Genomic DNA, 21163 nt, shown 5'->3' with positions numbered 1-21163 from the left:
TTTATTCATCTCTGTCATATACTACAGTTAAGAGAGATTACAGCAGTAAACAGAAAGCAAAGTATTGTTTCCCATCAAAAGCAACGAATCTGCCTTTTCCCCCCAGGAAACTATTTCTGAATAAAGCAGAATTCCCAACCACCAAGCATACATCAAGAATAATTGTTTCAAAGAGAAATAATGTATCTCTCCATCCATATAAAAGTCTTTAACTCTTTACAGCCACCTTTTTTGGGGGGTAATCAAAAAGCTACTGTTTGTTGTCCATATGCTTTTTATCTTGTTTTTAGTCAAATGTGCATATTATCCATTGCAAGATGTATAATTTATTTGGTACATATCCTTTATTAGCAACCATGTATAAAACAAACTACCATAAAAAATTGTAAATGAAAAAAAACAACAATCTATTACATCAATGACTAACCTGAAGGCTGTTCTTTTACCAAACCATTCTTATTTCTTTCTTCCCAATCCATTACTTCCTTATATATTAACTCTGCATACAAAGAAAAGAGATGTGGACATAAGATATAACAATACACTTGTTTCTTATATACCATCATCATCATCATTTTAGCCATTGTCTATCCACTGCAGGATGAAGGCCTCTTCTGCATGTTTCTAACCTACAGAATATGGTCCTGAGCTCTAGAGCTTGTGCAAAATCATTAAAGTTCTAAATTTTATTGCAGACGAAAATGTTTTCATTGTTGATGATGAAAATGACTTGTGACATTTAAATTAAAACAACCCAATCTTAAATATCAATACTGATTGAACAGAATATAAATTTGCTTAGCAGGAACAGACACTGATTTACACAAAAGGGTATATCACTTTATTTCTATTCCAGTTACTTACAGGATATCTGCAAAATATTTTTATCAAAGTTCCTTAATATATTGCAAGTTTTACTTACCTTTCCATTCTTCAATGGCATGTTCCCTTTCTTCCAATTGTGCATCATAGATTTGGGGGGGTGGCTATAAACGGAAAAACAGTGCTGCTTTATCTTTTGATAAATACAACTGCAAATATTACAGTTAAAAATGAAACCATTGCTCATGGAGCTGGGAACAGTATTTTGGTGCACTCTTGAGGTAGTGGGAGTGACTGTGATAATGATATGCCTGTATGTTGTCATCTGAACTGAAATCTATTAAATTTTTAAGTCCAATTCAAGTATTGGAATTAATATTTTTAACAGAGGACTAAAGTCTATCTATCTATAAATGCCCTATATGCAGAACCCTTACCAAATGACTTATCAATGACTTATGAATGTGAAATGCAAGCATCATCTATTTTTACTGCTTTTTCCAATATTAAAATCTTGTAGTGAATTTTAAATTCTTAGTATTAATACTATCTTCAGACGATTTATATGTCATGTAAATTGTAGTAAAATGTTAAATTTATTTATTTGTTATTTTTTAAAAAAAGACCTTCAGGTATACTTACTGCTTCTGCTTCAGCTGGGTCATACCAAACTGTGATATAAGGATGTCGCAAAGCTTCATCTACTGAAATTCGTTTGTCTGGATCTACTACTAGCATTTTTGATAGTAAATCTCTAGCTTGACTTGCTGGAAAACAGGAATTAAAAAACATCTTATAATTAAAATTTTGATGCATAAAGATAAAATTCTGTCTGTCTATCTATCTAACATATTAAAGGCATTTCATTGTTACAGTTAATTTATTCTTTGGTTTGTTTATTAATATAGGTAATAAGAAATATCAGAACTTGGCATATTGATAATATCACTGTGAATATTCACAATATTCACTGATATGAGCACTACTTGTAAATATAATCAGATAATTAAAACCAGATGCCCAATTTCTTACAGCAACTGGTTGAGATGTATCAACTAGAATAAGTAGTGTACTTTTCTTCAACACTTAAACTATCATTCAAAATGCTAAATTTCAAAGTTTGATCTTGGAGCTTGATACCTGAATTTCCATAATTAAATTACTTCATTGGAACTTCAGGCTGATTTAGTTGAAAAAAAAATGAAATAATAAACCAACAATCTCCATTATAAAATCAAATTAGCATGCTAGATTTTGGGTTGCAACCTGACAAATACACATTTCTACAAAAATGTAGCAACAGAACATAAATCCTATATCTTTACTGAAACATATATACATACATAAACTTATCTATACATAAACTTACTTTTTAGTTTATCACGGTCAGACTCTGATGGAAATATCCAGTCTGGAAAGAGTTCTTCAAATTTGATACCTGGATATTTCGGCCTGTTTTCTACATAATTTCGTACAGTGGGCTGTAGTTTTTTCATGAAATCTGCTGATGGTGTACCTAATTGTTCAATAACTTTATTCCACTGATCAATATCTGCAAAAATTTCATTTAGGAAAATAACATATTTTTTTCCTCCAACTTTATATTGTAAATATGTGGAACTTTGCAAAAATTAGCTGCTATTTTAAACAATATCTTTATTTCACAAAATAGATTCGTACAGAAATTGTGATAACAAAACAAAATCTCAAGAACCATTAATTTGGAGGAACAAAGTTCACAAGACTGACTGTGAATAATGTTGCTAAAATTCAGAGGGTAAATGAACTAGGTTTCTTTTTAGTTTCTGTTTCACTCTGAACCCATGCTCTTCAACAGTAGTTCATGATACATTGAATATTTTTAAAATACCTGAAAATCAAATAGTTAAAGCAAACCAAATTATTTACTCTCTCTGTCAACATTGAAATACATTTACAAAAATTTCTAACCTAACTGCATTTATTCACAGAATACAGCCTAGTGTTTTTAATAACTGAATAAGGGGTTAAGTATTTATAATGAGTGTCCTGAAATTAGTTCTCTTTTAAATACTTTTGTGAATAATCTCTAATTCACGCAACAAAATACTTCAAGAGTGCTGTGAAGTAGTTGAAGCATAGTTCTAACTATATGCACTTATGCATTTGCAGACACCTCCCTTGGCATCCAACACTCTTAATGTTCTACACTTATGATACAAAAATGATTTTAATTGGAACAAAATTAAATATAACAGGCAAATATAGGATTTTTTTAAATCTTCCCAATACCTTTTTATACTTTCTAAAAGTAAATGGGTGGATATTTCAGGACTTACCGTCCCTACCTTGAAAGAAGGTGTGAGTATTCGTGTGAGTATCCAGTCTGTTCCAAAATTCCTAATCTACCCCTCTACCCTAAAGGTTTGCTGACTTCATTATAGAGCCTCTTCTTTAAGCAGCACAGCCCAACTGACAAGGAGAACACAATAGCTTTCATGTGCAGTTTAATGTCACTATTTTGGAGAGAAAAATATTGAGATTTGTATTTTCTAGAAGGAAAAGTACAGGTAGTCCTCACTTAACCATTCATTTAGTGGCTGTTAAAGTTATGAGAGCAATGAAAAAAGTGGCAGAAGTTAACAATTGGTCCTCACATTTATGACCATTGCAGTGACCCTATAGTCATATGATCTGGACGCTTGGCAACCAGCTGGTACATGCAAAAGTTGCAGGATCCTGCAGCATTCGTAATTGCTGTTTGTGATTTTCCTAGCCAGTTTTCAACAAGCAAAGTCAATGGGAAGCCGGAAGGAGATTGCAAGTTGCAGTCACATGATGTCTCACTTAATGATTACAAGTGATTCACTTGTGGCAAAAGGGCTGTAAAATTGGGTGTCATCATATGTTGCCTCACTTATCAACTGTACTCCTTAACAATAAATTTTCCACTCCCTGCTGTGATCCTAAGTCAAGGACTACTTGTAAGACAATGCTGACAGCTACTTGAAAATTACAATACGCTGTGCCTTTTATATTTTTATATGTGTGTGTTTGTGTATGTGTGTGTATGTGTGTATTGGAGCTTTCAGTGGATTTGTACAACTAGCTTTACTAATCCTGTTAACTATTCTGATACTTTATTTAACATACTATCAGAATGGCATATATGGTTTCTTCATCTTCCCTTAAGCAGAGAGGTAGAGAGATAGATGTCATTCTTCCATGACTTTCAATTTCTTAGTTTTTCTCTAAAATTTCTCTATTTTCATATTTTATGACCCCGGTGGTATGTTCAGCCACACTGACCACCAGGAGGCAGTAGGTGACCAGTTTCATCCTTATTGGGAACTGTCAGATATAAGCCAGCAGATCTTTCTTTATGGGATTCAAACCTTCTACTGGGATCAGAATTCATAGCCCATTGCACTTTAGATGACTATCTACAAAGCATTAGCTTTAAAAGCTAGCCACATCTTATTTATCATCAGTGTTTCAAAAAGAGATGGGTAGCTATTTAAATCAGCTAGAAAGCTAGACAGAAGATAAAAATATAGACTCTATCAGATTGGCATGTATAATTCACCTTCTCTGTAGCTATTAATATACTATATATAGGATAAGATCTGGCTACATACAACTGAAGATTCTTAGTAGGAATGAAACCAATTACATGTTGCCTCCTGGTAGTTAATATATTTCATATATTGTATATCCTCTCTGCATCTAGCTACCCTAAACATGTGACAATTTTATAAATATAAGATTGTCAGCTTAACAGCTCAAAACGAAGGTTGCTTCTTTGACACATGGTCAGAGTCCCCTTTGGGGAAGGAGACAGGTGGCTATATATATTTTATAAACAAAACCTAGTACTATAAAATATCAAAACGATCAGATACTAAATTATGCAAATAAAGACAGTTTTTCTTCTATAGGTAAATATTTTTATTAAAAAAATTGATCAGTCTGGAGCAAAAAATGTGTATTTGTGTGTATAAACTTATTTAAAATATTAATACAATAATTCTTCATTTTCTTGGCTCTACCCAAGACTATAAAAAAATTCTGTTCAATGATCAATATGAACATAGATACTCACCACTAACATAATTATATCAGATCCTGCAAGGAATCAGTAGGACAGGTAAGGAAATCATTACATCAACTGGACAACCCAACAGAGAAAAAGTACTTAGAAAGTATATTGAAGAAGCATGGATGCAGAGCAAGACGTATAAAGGGGAGGGAAATAAACACAATATAGCAGGCTCACATTATAAAGATAACAATTTTCAACATAAATATGGGAGGAAACTGTTGCATATTTCAAAGGTAATGCTAATTTTTAGAAATCTGTGCCTTTCATGCTGGAGATATGAAGTTATCAAGATAATCTTTCTGGGCTTTTATATTCCATCCATTGTTGGGACTAATCCCATGGCTTTCTCTCTAGGAATAGTATTTCATGATACCTTGAATATTTTTAAAAGCACCTGAAGTTTTTATACTTCTGAAGAACATCAGATTAGGGAATTAACAGCACAGGTAAAGTTAAATTGAACATTCTGCTAGATGATAGGGACGGGAAAGGACACAAATTTGGAGCCACTCTTCTGAATTTAGAAGGTGAGCATTGTAACAATATACTTCCTAGGACAATATACATCCTCCCTCTGCCAAATATAACAAAGGCAAAAAAATAATAATCAGTCACACCTCTTTTAATGACATCACTGCATCCTCCATATATGATCCTCTCGATCAGGACTGTCAAACTCCTGGACCATGGCCAGATGCATCATGCGCTGACCATGCCCGGTTTAGCAAAGAGGAAAAAAGTCCTGATATGTCATGTGATGCTGCCGTGACGACATGAGCTTGACACCCCTGCTCTAGATCAAGAAGGCTAAGTTACAGCCTCCACCCTAAAATGTTACCCACTCTTGACCTAAAATACTAACACATGAAGACCACTGCTTTCTCATCTGTTCCTGTTCAGTCAAAAACAGAAACAACACTTCTGAAGAAACTGCAATTATTTCTGCAAATTACGTTCAATCCAATACAACTTCAGAAATACAAAGTAACAATATGGGTAATAGGTCAGCAAGATTCTCATAACTAAGATATATTTATTGCAGAGTTCTACTAAGCATGAAAGACACATATATGAAGACGGCAAATACGAAAATCAGCATTAACATGAAATTCACAGGAGACACAGCATTCATGAAGAATTGTGTTAGGTTGGTCATAAGGCTTTAGAGAATAAAAGAATACACGGTAGAAATTCAAAAAAATGAAAAATAAAGCTTCCTCTCTTTTATTGAGTTAATAGGTTAATACATAATCAACCATTAAAATACCTAAAATTAAGCATTTGTAATTATACTTTTCTAACCTTCATGCCTTCTTTAGGTATGTAGCAGAATAAGAAGTGACAAGACAAAACCATAGTTGAGTCCATTTCCATCGTGCAGAAAAATGAAAAAAAGCAATCATTTAAATTTTGAGCAACAGTTTGCAGAATTTTCAGTTTAAATAAGTGTGTTGCGTTATTAAAACTGCAAAAATATAAAACTCCTGTAATGGACAACTAATGTTCAAAAATTAAAGTTAATGCAATCAATATGAAAATAAAAGTTTAGCTGTTTGTTAAAACAACAAATTTCACAAATTTGGTTCATACAAGAAAGAACTGTTCCACTGAATATATGGGATTAGCATCTTTTACACCCATAAATCAAATAACTTGTTGCTAAATATGAATTAGGATTCAAAGATTATTAGGGAAGGATACGATCAGTGCCTTGGAATATCACACAACCTTTCACCAATTCTCCCATGATGCAACCAACTGACCAGATATCAACTGAAAGTAAAAGTGAAATGATAAAATTATGAAGTGTTATGAACTAAAGCAGAAAACAAAAAAACATTTTTACATTTAAAACATAACAATGCACAAAGTAAAACAACTAACATGTTTTTGAACAATATGGACAGGAATAATGATCTAATTACAAATTTAAAATACCAGAACATCATTAAAAGTAAATCTTATGTATATATATATATACATATAAAATGGGCATACAAGAAATTTGCTTTACACATACACACGCACAAAAAACACACACACACACACACAAAATCAGGATTATTTTGAATAATCTGAACTCCCTGAAAGAGCTGCAAAGGATACAATCTCTTCCAGGAAACACGACCTTATGGAGGACCATTTCGGCCATTATGCACCCAACAGACCAGATATCCACTATTAAATGTTAAGTATAACGGGGGATAAAAATTAAACATTTTTAAAAAATCTATACATATATTTTCATAAAATAATTGCACTGTGAAGGAGTCATTGACAAATGTACTTCATATATTTGGGGATCAGCCAAGAATTTTAAATGTCAAAAAACACCCAAAGATTTGAGTTTCGGTTTTCTGCAACTATACATGGTAATAATTTTTTTAAGTACCCATATATCCTATATAAATCTATCAATAAAGCCAGCCAACTATGGATAAGCTGTATTTTCAACCAAAATAATGTGAAAGATGCACCACCTGTGGGTAAGTCAATTGTGAAAATTAAAAAACACTTGGCTTATTCACAGGTGGCATATTTTATCATTAAAATTCCAATTGCCATGTAGCAATTCAGGGAATCAATTTTATCATTAACTTTCATTCTGTACTCATGAAGATATTGCAGAAAGTTTCTGTCAACTATCATGTATAGAGTAATCAAGGACAGAAGTCCCACTTTTACTGTAAGCAATCAGCAGGTACTTTCCAGAAAGTGCTGAGAACTAAAGTTGCATAAATGAGCAGCTGGGTCAAGTGTGGAACTGCTACTCACTATAATGTTTTATTATCCCCTGTTACTAAAGCTACTTCCTAGACTAGGCCAAAACATGAGATCCTCTTCATTTCAAGAGGCTATTTGGTATTGATGGCTGAGTTAGTTACAGGGGTGGGATTCTACAAGTTCGCACTTATTCTCTAGAACTGGTTGTTAACATTCTAAGCAGTTCAGAGAACCAGTTGTTAGAAGAAATTACTGGCCTAATCCTGTAAGGAAGGCAGGAAGGAAACATTCTGGTGTTGCTTACAGAAACTGCCTCTCCGTTAACCTTTATTACATTCTTGGCAGGACTAGACTTCCTGTCTCAAGAACATCTCTGGAGTATTTTTCCCCTCCTTTGCTGGTATTTTGCTTGTGTGGAGTGACCATTCAAAGTTACAATGGCACTGAAAAAAGTGACATGACCATTTTCCATACTTACGACTGTTGCAGCATCCCCACAGTCATGAGAGGCCGGGCGAGGAGATGCGTGCCTCAATGTGAGTGGTGTTGAGCTGGCCACACCCAGCCAGACACATGACCAGTAAGCCATGCCCACCAACTAAGCCACACCCACAGAACCAGTTGTTAAAAAATTTGAATCGCACCCCTGGTTAGTTATATCACTTGATATTACATTATGCCATCTCCCTCTTCAAAAGAAAGACCCCTTCTCTGAATAAGCCTAGCCAAACTGACTGAGGTAGTTACCTCACTCGGCAAGAAAACTAAATTACAGTCTGAAACCAGTAAACTTGTGGTAAGACAGTGAAAAAACAGAAAAATTGAACCATTGATCAAGTACTCCAAACATGTCACTTCTATTCTGTAACTTACCATTCTCTTTGTATCCCATGCCAAGAATAACTTCTGGTGCTCTATAATATCGTGTTACTACATATGGGGTCATCATGAAATTAGTACATGCTGTTCTTGCAAGTCCAAAGTCAAGGATTTTGAGAGTACAATCTGATTTTACTACTATATTGCTGGGTTTTAAATCCTAAGGACAAAAACGCATACAGTTAAATGCTGGAAAAGTAGTATAATCCTTAAAAGTCAGCACATTATTAGGCTGCCATACATGACAAGCAAACTAATTGATCAATTAATCACACTGAACAGATGCTGAAAGATTTCACGGATGCTTTCCAGCTGATTGAGAATTCCAATGAACCCTGTTCTCAATTACCTCTATTCAAAAGGTTATTTGGAACTGAAACTTTACTCCCATTTTGCCTTAGAAGTGGCATATTTGCGACAGCTGAAAAAGTGCTTAGACTTCTTTCTAAATTTATCTGGTGTTTATTGTTTACTAATAATACTGACAGTGTGGTCCATACTGAGGAACTCTCAAGTGAACACATTATTTTAAAAATAAATGTAAAAAGTAGAACATCTAGGTGGGCTATAGCCCTTAAATTATTAACCCTAATTCTGAATAAAATGACAGGTAATAGTTAAGAACATGCAGTTTTGGGCAGAGGCTAATTTGAAGAAAAAAAAGACACTCTCTAAATTTCATCTTAAGAATTGGATGCCTTCAGAGAGATGGCTCCTACATCACTACAATCTAAAGGCACCACCATCCTTTTCTACTTAATGGATTCTCCTTTTCTGGAAAAGAAAAAAAAATAACTTAAAGTGAGAAAATATAGAGAGGGGTTGTAGCATATCAAAGACAACAATGTCTAGCTATCTGAACATTTCTGTAAAGCATGGTAAAGCATGGTAATCCCATAATATTAGCCATTATGCATTTAAATGCAGGTATCTAACAATATCATGTTTACATTTCAAATATTTCCACTCCAGGGACATAATAGGAGGCTGGATATATATGACAATTAATGGATCCTTAGGACACAAGGTGGTGCTGCTTGCTATGAAGAAGGACGAAACAGTACAGACTCTCCTTAAAAAGCAAATAATTTGATTCTCATTATATATTTTAATATTATTCCTATAAGCTGTAGAGAGTTCCTTTGGTTTGCAGTGGAACAGAATAAATAAATTGTGCAAAACACCTGTGCATTCTTCATGTCAAAATCCATAGACGAGTATCAAAGCAACAGTATAGCTCTAAAAAATCTTACCCAATTATGTATTTTGATAAAACCATGACAGGTAAGATTCTTAGTAACAATGCATCTAAGTAATCCATTAAAATTAATGTCATTATATACACATTTATTTTTTGCTGAGGTAGATAAATGAACTAGAGAAAGATTTACAGAAGATGTAGATACAACAATGCAAAAGAAAAGTCAATTAATAGTGTGATATAACAGCACTACCTACTCTGTGGATGATACCAGCTGAATGAAGATGTTTGATCCCACACAACATCTGGTATAAAAGATAGGACATTCTTTCATGATCCAGCTCCATATGAATAACTTGGCATAAATTAGCATCCATCAATTCCATAACCAAATACCTGAAATATTTTTTTAAAAGTAATTAACTTTTATTCTATTTCATGCATACACAGTTCAAGTCATCAGTGTATTTTCTTCAATATAAAATAACTCCAGTATAGTAAGTGAGATAACACAGGCTTAAAACTATAGTACAGGTAGTCCTTGCTTAATTAACCATTGGGACTAGCAACTCAATCGCTAAATTATGTGGTCACTAATCACATGACCATGATGGATTTCTGACATCATTTCCCATTCAGTCATTAATACATGAACATAACTTGCAACTTTACTGTTGGCTTCTCCATTCACTTTCCTTATTGGAAACTGGCTTTGAAGCACTATAAATTACAAAAACATGACTGGAAAACACTCTTGACTTCGTAAGCCCCTGCTGATTCTGAAGTGCGTAAATCTTCATCATATGACTACAGGGACCTTGTGATGGTTGTAAGTGTGAGGATTGGTTGTAGAGTTACTTTTTCAGCAGCATAGTAACTTTGAATAGTTGCTCTACAGGATCGTCATTAAGCAAGGACTACCTGCATGTTTATGCGGAAATCATTTTAATCAAGGATTGTCATAGTGTTTAACAGCCAGATATACACCTTTTATTTCATTTTAAAGTCAAATAGAAAGTGCTTAGTATAAATGGAACAAAGAACAGAAAATTACAATTAAAATTAAATAATTGATTAAAGCGTTAAACTTGAAACATTTAAAAGAATTATTAACATTTTCTTCATGGCAACTCTGTTAGGTCAGGTGGGTCAAGAAAGACTAGCCAAAGTCAAACTCAGGCTTGAGAGTAGACTAGCAGCTGGATCTTCCCAGTGCCTATCCAATGTCTTAAATATATGACTCCAGCTCAAAATTTAATAAACCAGGAAAACAAATTGGCAATAAAAGACAGTATTTGTAGCTCAGAGTTGAATGGGGTCCTTGGTGATCTCTGAGCATGGTTGTTTTCTTGTAGTCCAAAACTAAGTAACAATATTCTTCTTCTCTGGAGAACGTTGAGATAATTATTGGAGAGATGCTGTCTGCTGTTACAGATAAATTTATCATTCTTAGTTTCTGTTATATTTGTTCGTATTTTATTGTGGATTTTTATTTTTTATTAATAACTGAGAGTTCTTTGGATTACAACTACAGAAGATCGATCGACCAATTGATTGACTGGCCGGCCGGCAGGCAGGCAGGCTGGCCATCCAACCGACCGACTTTTTAAAATGGCATGTTGTCCACAACGAAGTAGAATATAGTTAAAACAAGAATGTGAACTATATACCAAACAGATTATTGTACCCCAAAAATCATTTCCAATATGCACTTTAATGGGAAAATAACTTGTCTTACTACTATTCTTAGCTGAAATTTATATAGACAGTGAAGAAATCTGGGATACCGCATTTTTTGCTCCATAAGACGTTCCTGACCATAAGACGCACCTAGGTTTAGAGGAGGAAAACAAGAAAAAAAAATCTGCCTCTGCCTCCCAGGACCCATCTGGTATTCATCTGGCTAGTGTCCTTGCAGCAAACAGCCTGCCTCCTCCATGTCTGCTGCTTCTGCAGGAATGCTGGAGCCTTCACCTCCAAGCAGCTGATTGGCAGTTGGATCAGCCTCCCGGCAGTTGGATCAGCTCTTCCAGGAGGCAGGGATTGCTGCTGCTGTTCACCACTGCTGTCGGTCGCACATATTTGCTCCATAAGATGCACAGATATTTCTACCCACTTTTGGGAGCAAAAAAGTGCATCTTATGGAGCAAAAAAATAACAGTATATGGAAAGGCTAAAATATTTCATTTTGCCCAGTCTGTGTTAAAGAAAATTTCTTCAATGTCATTGCAACTTTAAATGGTCACTAAATGAATGGTTCTAAGTCAAAAACTATTTGTATCTTTAACAATTAGGTTTGTTTAGTAAAGATTAAAAATGAACAAATTAGAGAGAGAGAGAGACAGAGATCTATATATATACATTTCTCATACTTACTGAAAGATTATAAATGAAAGATTTGGAAGCATCATATGTTCAGCCTACTGTTGGTCAAAATATATACTTATGAATAAAACAATAAATTAAAAAAAATAAACTTACACATCTTGAAATTCTTCTAATGACTTCTGTGGTGTAAATACATTTAATAGACTAATTATCTGTAAAACCAGAAGTCAGATAGAAATAAACAAAATTAGCACAACCACAAAATTGCACAATGATAATATAATAATCAGATCATCCAGAAACTGTTAATATGAAGCATTCTGGGAGTGCTAAGATCAAAGAATATATAGTACAAAGATTCTAAAATGCTACTGTAAAAATGCAATAATGCAGTAAAACCAAGTCTTATTAGTTTGGAGGAGGTCACAAAACCATAAAGAGCAGTCAAGATGTTATTGTCTAAGCCATTTTAATAAATTTATAGAAATATTGGTTGCAATTTATAATGCAAGCCAGTGAACCATCATTCCACCTTCAGCAATGTTTGGCAACATTAATATATATGGTAAATAGATGTTTATGAAAAATCTGAAACTTTTTTAGTTTTTTCTAATATAATAAGAGATCTGTGTTTCAACAATATTATCTCAATTTCTTATATACAGTTTTATACGGCTGCACTGAGCATATAATTATATCTGACATTTTACGGTTGAAATATATACTAAAGAAAAAAACCCTTTCAAACAGCTTTCAGAGTAGATTTATTACAAAATGAAACAAAAGCTAATGTAAATAAAATTATTTTCAGAACAATATATTCTACACATTTCCCACCTTATAGAAAGCAATTTTTATAATTATCATAATTGGTGAAAAGTTTTAATGCAAATTATTAAGATTCGCTACATGACATTATCTTAGACTGTAATGACAACCAACAGATACATTTACTCCAAAACTGTTATGTAAATGTTTCCAGATATTCTATTAACACTCAAATCTACTAATATTATTAATCATTAAAGTTTTCTGCTCCCCACCCCCTTTTTTTGTGCTTTCAGATAACAGATAATCTGAGTTGGAAGGGACCTTATATAGGTCATCTAGTCCAACCCTCCCCCCAAGTGGGAGACCCTACACCATTTCTGACAAATGGCAGCCCAATCTCTTCTTGAGAGTCTCAAGTGATGATGTTCCCACAACTTCTGAGGGCAATCTGTTCCATTGGTTAATTGTTCTCACTGTCAGAAAGTTTCTCCTTATTTCCAAGTTAAATCTCTCCTTGTTCAGTTTCCATCCAGTTTCCATTATTTCTTGTCTGGCCTTCAGGCGCTTTAGAAAATAACCTGACCCCCTCCTCTCTGTGGCAGCCCCTCAAATATTGGAACACTGCTGTCATGTCTCCCCCCGGTCCTTCTCTTCACTAGACTAGCCATGCCCAGTTCCTGTAACCATTCTTCATATATGTTAGTCTCCAGTCCCCTAATCATCCTGGTTGCTCTTCTCTGTACTCTAGAGTCTCAACATCTTTTTTATAATGTGGTGACCAAAACTGGATGCAGTACTCTAGGAGTGGTCTTACTAAGGGGTTATAGAGTGGTATTAGTACCTCACTTGATCTTGATTGTATCCCTCTGTTAATGCAATTTGGGATTGCATTAGCTTTTTTGACGGCGGCTGCACACTGCTGGCTCATATTTAGCTGGTTGTTCACTAAGATTCCAAGATCCCTCTTACAGTTGCTGCTATTGAGCCTGGTTTCACCCAGTCTATATGGTTTTTCTTAAGTGTAGGACTTTACTTTTCTCTACATTGAATTTCATTTTGTTCATACGGCCCAGTGTTCTAGTCTGTCAAGATACATCTGGATGTTGAGCCTATCTTCTTGGGTTTCATGTCAGAGTTAACTCCTAGCAACTGCATAGACAATCCCTGCAGTTTTTCAAGCAAGTTTTCAGAAGTGGTTTGCCATTGTTTATTTCTATAGTTGAGAGAGAATGACTGGCTCAAGCATTTTATTTTATTAGCCACATATAAAAACTTGCTTGTATAATTTTACACCTCGGTGTAAGCAATCTTTACAAAGGTACAATAAGCTATATGCTATTAAAATGTTAAAATTAATGAAATTAGCAACAATGTAATAGAAGCTGCTGTGCTAATACATCATATCAGTAATTATACTAAATAAGCCTAATGCAAGAAATGGTTGAAAATTCCACAATAAAAACATACGAATATGTTTTTATTGACATTTTTGTTAAGTATTTCTCACATTCCTAGATTCTCCCCCCTCCTCCCTCCATCTACCCATCCACCTCATGATTTGATAGTCATTTTGTTTCAATATACAATACATATTTTCAATATATGCTACATTAAATTTACTCACATTTTTGTGATTCACACACTTTAGTAGCACTAGTTCTCTGTAAGCTCGCTTTGCATGGGTTTGATTCTGGAAAGGGCGACTCAGCTTCTTTACAGCAACATTTATTCCAAGGACAGTATCAAATGCAGCACTGAAACGTTGAAGCAGAAACATTCTAGGTCAGGTTCTTTGAAAACAAGACTAGTGTGTGCTGAAAGCAATGACAACTTGAGCCAACCAGCATTCTGCTCTGAGCAGTGCACATAAAACTCCTGCTTTCCCAACCACTAGGATCATGGCCAGCATACTGTACTGCTAAGCTGAGTGAATGGGTATAGGAGTGAGGAAAGATAAGATTAGCATCCAATGTGTATGCAAAGGGAATTCTACAGGGGTAGGGAGACAAACAAGCATCAATGCAGTTACTGTACAATGATTGACTGGAGCTCCAGAACAAAGCAAGGATTCCCTCCAATGATTGCCCCTATGAATTTTAGAAGTATACCAAGAACTTTCTGGCAAAGGGTTAAACAGTCCCAGATGAGATGGGGACCCTGGATATCCAGTCCCAGAAAACCCACCTACCTATAGCAACTCTTCAACAATAACATTAAAATGTAAGGTGGCAATATATGTCAGATTTTGAAGAGCTTTTCATTGATCCATACATTTCTGCACCCCTGACGCAATGCTATCTGTTCCCTAATCTAAATTCATCTAACAGATAACCAGTGTCTGGAAGAGGTCATCTAGTCCAACCCTCCGCCCAAGTGGGAGATCCTACACCATTTCTGACAAATGGCAGTCCAATCTCTTCTTGAAGGTCTCAAGTGATAGCTCTCCCACAACTTCTGAGGACAAGCTGTTCCATTGGTTGACTGTTCTCACTGTCAGAAAGTTTCTCCTTGTTTCCAGGTTAAATCTCTCCTTGTTCAGTTTACATCCATTATTCCTTGTCTGGCCTACAGGCACTTTAGAAAATAGATTGACCCCTTCCTGTCTGTGGCAGCCCCTCAGATATTGGAAGACTGCTATCATGTCTCCCCTGGTCCTTCTCTTTACTAGATTAGCCAAGCCCAGTTCCTGCAATCATTCATTGTATGTTTTAGGCTCCTGTCCCCTAATCATCCTGGTTGCTCTTCTCTGTACTTTTTCTAGAGTACTACGTTGTTTGTTACCATCTTTAATTTGCTCAAACACCTGAGCTATTATATAAGTCATCTAGCTGTTCCTTAAAGTGAATGCCAAGAGTTAGGATGCTGTTTTGGCTGAGTTATTAAAATATAGTTCTTGCTTAATGACCAGTTGCTTAGCAATTGCTCAAAATTACAACTGATCTTTCCAGAACTATTACAGCCTGTTTTCAAAGTACCAACAGCCACACACAGCTCACAGTTGCATGATCATATTTTGGGTACTTGGCGACCAGCTCATATTTACAACTGTTTGTGGTGTCCATGGACACATGGTTGATTTTCAGATATTTTTGCTGGTTGCTGGTGTTTACTCCCAGTTTCCAACAAAAAACATACACTGGGGAAAATGGACTTGCTTAACTACTATAGCATTCACTTAATGACTGTCGCAAATAAGGTTGTAAAATCAGGTATAGTCACATAGTGACCTGCTTAAGCCACAACTTAAAGATCATAATTCCTAATTCAATTAGAGCTGTAAATTGAGGTTTATCTGTACAGTACTGTACAATTTGGATATGTTTATTTTGGTAGCCTCATAAACATCAGTCATACTTTCCCCGTATCTCTTTAAGCTGAATGACTGTCGTGGTTGGAGGCAGGGAGAGGAGGTTGACACTGGGAAGACCCAGCCACTAACCATCTAACAATTCTTATATATGAAGTATTTAAAATTTGGGTAATTTTAACACTTTACTATTTTACTGTTCCTAGAGGTAGACTGTACTTTAGCAGTTTATATTAGTGTTTGCAAATAAAAGATGAAGACTCTCAAGTCAAGCTTGTTTCCTGAGATTTGATGAACACACTGTAGCAGTTTGCTTGTTAGCAATATCTAACTGTTTTGCCATTGTCAACTGCCAGGTTATTTTTTAAATAATTTAGCCTACTATCCTAGGATTCCTTGGGGGCTCCCCATACAAATAGTCCTACTAAATTTCTTTGGGATTAACCAAGAAAAGATAGGTGCTGCTATTTGTTTGCCTACTCACCAAACAATGCCTTGAGCCCCAGAGCCTATAGGTTTCAATTGCTGGTAGCGTTTTAGTACAGTGAATGTTGAATCTGCAACTTGAACACTGTAAAACTGTGTGTCACATTTATTCTCGCTCATGTTGTTGTGTCATGTAGTCTTTGTCTCAGAATTTGGCAGTTTTCAGGATCTGTGTGAAAATAATTTTTGAAATGTGAAATGTTTTTTAAGATAGATAACCTTTATTGTCACTTTTTACTTGTGACCACATTGGCACACATTAAAAATGAAATTCTGTTGCTGTTCTCAAAAGAAAGTATACATCGACCCATACCCATACATAATTCAGATATACAAAAGAAAGTATACATCTACCCATACCTATACATAATACAGATATATACATGCTAGATACATACATACATACATACATACATACATACATACATATACATCTATCTACACCTGTCTATTTTGAATCCATAGCAGGAGGAGGAAACTTAAGATTCTTCCAAAGGTGCTTTTTCAAGAGGCAGCTGAGAGCTGAAGAAGCTTCTTGGATGAGAAGTGAAACGTCTTCAAAGAAAAACCAAAAAGTCCAGTTGCCTCTTGAAAAAGCACCTTTGGGACAACTATGATCTGAATGACTGAGAATCTCCACAGACAGGAAACTTGAGAGTTCACAAGGTTGATACTATATGGAACAAAACTGTGAATGAATCTGGATGTTCTGCTTCAGATACCATGAAGCCTCCTCCCAGAAGGTAAAAAGGAAAAGAGGTCATGAAGAGGATGTGTAGTGTGCCAAACTATACTATGGACCCTGATATGTCCTGGATAGAAGGAAGTGAACTACCAATTACCTTTTCTGCCATCCTCACCATTTTCTGAACTGCCTTCCTGTCCGAAGCAGTAATGCTTCCAAACCAGGCAGCAATGCCATAGGACAAGATGCTCTCAATTGTCCCTCTATAGAAAGCGGGAAGGACAGGTGTTTTTTTTTTCTTGGCAGAATAGATGAACCTTACTGTAATTGTTATACTGTACTATCCTATGAGTACCTAAGCTCTTCCCTCATTCCATAAATTATAAAACATTACATTATATTGCAGCAAATCATTTGGAGCACTATAATAATGCACTATATGGGTTTTCCTCAGTCAAAACAGTATGCAGAACAGAAACAGAGCCCAGTGAGTGGACAGAAGGTAGTAATCTCCCAGCACACACCTAGTGGCCCAATTGGAGTTACGAGATTGCTGATTTGAAACACATTATCTTAAATTGTCTGTTCCACATAACCTACATTAACGGCATGGAATGGCTTGTTCTAGTACAGTATGTAAAAACATCCCTGTCAAACTAGACCTGTGATAGCAAACCTATGTCATGCGTGCCGGAAGTGGCACACAGAGCCACTTCTGCTGGCATGTGAGAGGTCACCTGAAAGACCCCCACGGCGCATATGCATGTGCCCCCACCAGCCGATTATCGAGTATCTGCCATGCATGCGCAGGGAAAAACACGCACATGGGAGATGTGCACAAAGGAGTGTGGTGCAAGGGGGTACAGAGGCACATGGTGTGCACGCAGGAGGTTGCACGTGCATGCGCAGGGGGGCGTGGGGAGTTGTGTGCCCATTGCATCATGGGTACAGGCACACAAGCATGCGTGCACACTTTTGGTACGCAACGTGCAAAAGGTTTGCCATCACGGCACTAGACTATCTAAACTTATTTTCAGGCTGTCTCATAGTATTCCTACAGTGAAACAGAAGTAGTCATGATGACATGCTCAAGGCAAATAGTAAGTAGGGCAACTTTGTTCCAGGGTAAGAAGTCTATGTGGATGGACGTCTTGCTCCCTAGGCCAAATTACAGTAACTGGTCCAAATGCTGAACAGCTTCCTGTAATTTCAATGGTAGACTTCAAGAAATAACTAATGTAGCTTCAAGAAATGTTTGATGTAGTTACAAAGTATCATTAGTGCCTTAAATTCTATTCTATTGTACACATATTATATGCCAGATATAAGATAAAATAAGATATTATAGATGGATATAATTTGTAGCTAGATGTACTATTTGTTAAGGTTGTGAAAATCTCTGAAGTTACTTAAAAAAGCTTTTTTTAGTTGAATTGTGTCATTCTTAAAAAAGAACAGATAATGAAGAATGTTTAATAAAGTACCATATGGTCTGTTTTTAACAATGCAGTAAATGAATGTAAAGAGTTTGTGCATAAAAATAAATAATAATGACAGAGAAAAGAAGCAAAAATGAAAAAGGTAGAAGTAGCCCTAAAAAGAACGGAGTATAGAATTAATTTATTTTATTTTCAATTACACAAACAAAAAACATCTGTATCATGACTTCTGATTGCTAAAATGTATTACGAAAAGAAAGTTTACAGTTCAGCTTTTTACTCTGAATATTATGCTTTTACCACCAAAAGAAATCTAGAGCTGTAATTATTTTGATAGCTGAAGTATGCAAAAGAGAAAAAAGGTTTTATCATCATTGAAATTTTAGGGCTGTTCATTCAAAAATAATTTTAATTTGTAGAAACAATAGTTATAAAATATAATCCCTCATCAAGCAGCATTAAGAGCTTCATTTTTGAATGAAAAAAATAAAAATCTGTATTAAATATTTGTAGTTAAAATAAAATCTATACTTATAAAGGTAATCCTCTAATCTTGCATTAACAAGCCTGGAAACGAAGAGCAATCACTGAAATCAATTCTTATTGCTCATTGCCATCATTGTTAAGAAAAATGGGTAATAAACCAACATCAAGATTAGTTAATGAAATATTGTTTGGTGATTTTCCTCATTCCTTGAAGAACTTTCAAGCAAAAAAACAATGCCAAATTCAAATTCAGCATTCTCTTCAAAGATGGTAATACATGAAATATAGTGTGGAAACTTTATAATCAGCATGGTCTAATTTTAGTATAGTATAACTGTAGTTCTCAAGTTCCTTTATGAATAATTTAGTATAATGTTGAAATATTTTAAAAATGATTATGAGTTATAATAATAACTTTATTATAATAAAGTTATAATAATATTTATAAATTTTAAATCTCATATTCTTATCCCAAATCTAAGTATTTCCTTGTATTAGAAAATTTTAATATTTTCTAATGGTTAACATTCCCCAATACTCTAGGAAGCCAATTTAGGACAGAAATCCAATATTATCAACAATTTTTATAAGGATAATTTCACATTATTTTATCACAAACAGAAATGCATGATAAATTAATTGAAAATGAATCAATACTTCATTGCTTTTAGGACCATCCAGATTTCTGATATTTCTAGAGAACCTCTTGCTATGGCTCCTAAATAAAACTTGTAAAGTTATTGCTTTGATCTGAAAGCGTATTTGTCCTGAATTACAGTAAATATTAGCAAAAAATAAATAAAAGCAATTCTCTAAACAGCAATACCTCATTAACCTAACCTTTCCAGTTATGTGCTTTATAAACAATATGTAGCAATAATTAACAGAATTTAAAGTAACCATTATATTAAAGCTCAGGTCCAAACTGTCAAAGCATTTTCTTAGGGCAAATAGAACTGCTAGTATTTTTTAATATTAATTATTGCCTTACCAGCACACTGTTCTACAAATGTGTTTCCAATCTCTGGATGCAACATTCTGTTTTTCTCCCAAGTGATGAAAATATTTACAGGAAAAACTGCATGTGAAGAATGTACATATTTCCACTGTATGGACATAAGGAGTTCTCCTGCACATCTCAGATTTATTCCACAGAATGCAAGAGAGAGGATTAAGAAAACTGATCTGCCAGCAATGTCTGTAAACTTGATGGATGGACACAACTGGCTATAAAGGAAGTTTTTCCTTCATAAATAAGTAAGGTTCAGATATATTAAATGAGCAGGAAGAGACTTCTGGGTCTCTACTCTGTTGACAATATTTGCACTGTATGCTATCGTCTAGATCAGGATGGAGAACATTTGAATATACAAATCAAATTACATATACAATTCAATCCCCCAACCTTGCAGAAGAACCATATAAAGTTATCCAATGGTGTAGTAGTATCACTGAGGTGGGATTTATTTACTTTTTCAGTAGTCTTTCGGGGTTCTATTGCTTTTTTATTATGAATCTTTTTATACAGATTTGGTTTTTCCACTCTAAACAACATATAAGTTGTGGGGAGGGGGAATCAACATACAGAAACAATAACATTTCATATTACTATAATTTGGGCAATTAAAGAATATTAAAACTTTGCAATTTCTACTTATTTGAGTTTGGGAAAGCCCCCCAAGCCAAAACTTTGACAACTCTGACACCAAATTTTGATTGTACAATGTTATAACTGGAGGTTACAAGTGCAATAAGAGTTCGTTTAGTGACCAAAATTACAATGACACTGGAAAAAGTGACTTATGACATCTGTGTGACTTTTCACACTTATGATTGTTGCAGTCTCTTCTCAATGTTCAAAATTTGCACAGTTGGCAATTGTCTTATACTTACGATGGTTGCAGTGTCCTGGGGTTATATCATCACCTTTTGCAACCTTCTGACAAGTAAAGTC

At 34.8% G+C, this 21163-nt stretch overlaps 1 protein-coding gene across 8 annotated transcripts in view; it reads right to left on the bottom strand.

The window, feature by feature from the left end:
• The window catches only part of MAPK9 (mitogen-activated protein kinase 9), a 43730-nt gene that overhangs the window by 9136 nt on the left and 13431 nt on the right, over positions 1-21163 (bottom strand). For 4 of the 8 annotated variants that reach the window (XM_087924330.1, XM_026696553.2, XM_026696551.2 and 1 more), the window contains 10 exons: positions 16598-16768; positions 14431-14560; positions 12189-12247; positions 9965-10103; positions 8501-8666; positions 6605-6676; positions 2192-2374; positions 1465-1589; positions 923-986; positions 428-499 (listed from right to left, as the gene is read on the bottom strand). In XM_087924330.1, coding sequence (XP_087780456.1) covers positions 428-499; positions 923-986; positions 1465-1589; positions 2192-2374; positions 6605-6676; positions 8501-8666; positions 9965-10103; positions 12189-12247; positions 14431-14560; positions 16598-16719 — 1132 coding nt within the window. In that variant the 5' untranslated portion in view covers positions 16720-16768. Of the gene's footprint in view, positions 1-422; positions 500-922; positions 987-1464; positions 1590-2191; positions 2375-6604; positions 6677-7009; positions 7082-8500; positions 8667-9964; positions 10104-12188; positions 12248-14430; positions 14561-16597; positions 16769-20200; positions 20349-21163 lie in introns of those variants that run through there. The other 4 variants (XM_087924332.1, XM_087924331.1, XM_026696552.2 and 1 more) reach the window with 3 other exon arrangements.

Source organism: Pseudonaja textilis, chromosome 2, assembly GCF_049901715.1.
Source record: "Pseudonaja textilis isolate UNSWEBS1 chromosome 2, rPseTex1.2, whole genome shotgun sequence".
Taxonomy (NCBI): Eukaryota; Metazoa; Chordata; class Lepidosauria; order Squamata; family Elapidae; genus Pseudonaja; species Pseudonaja textilis.
This window is presented reverse-complemented; position numbering and strand designations above follow the sequence as displayed.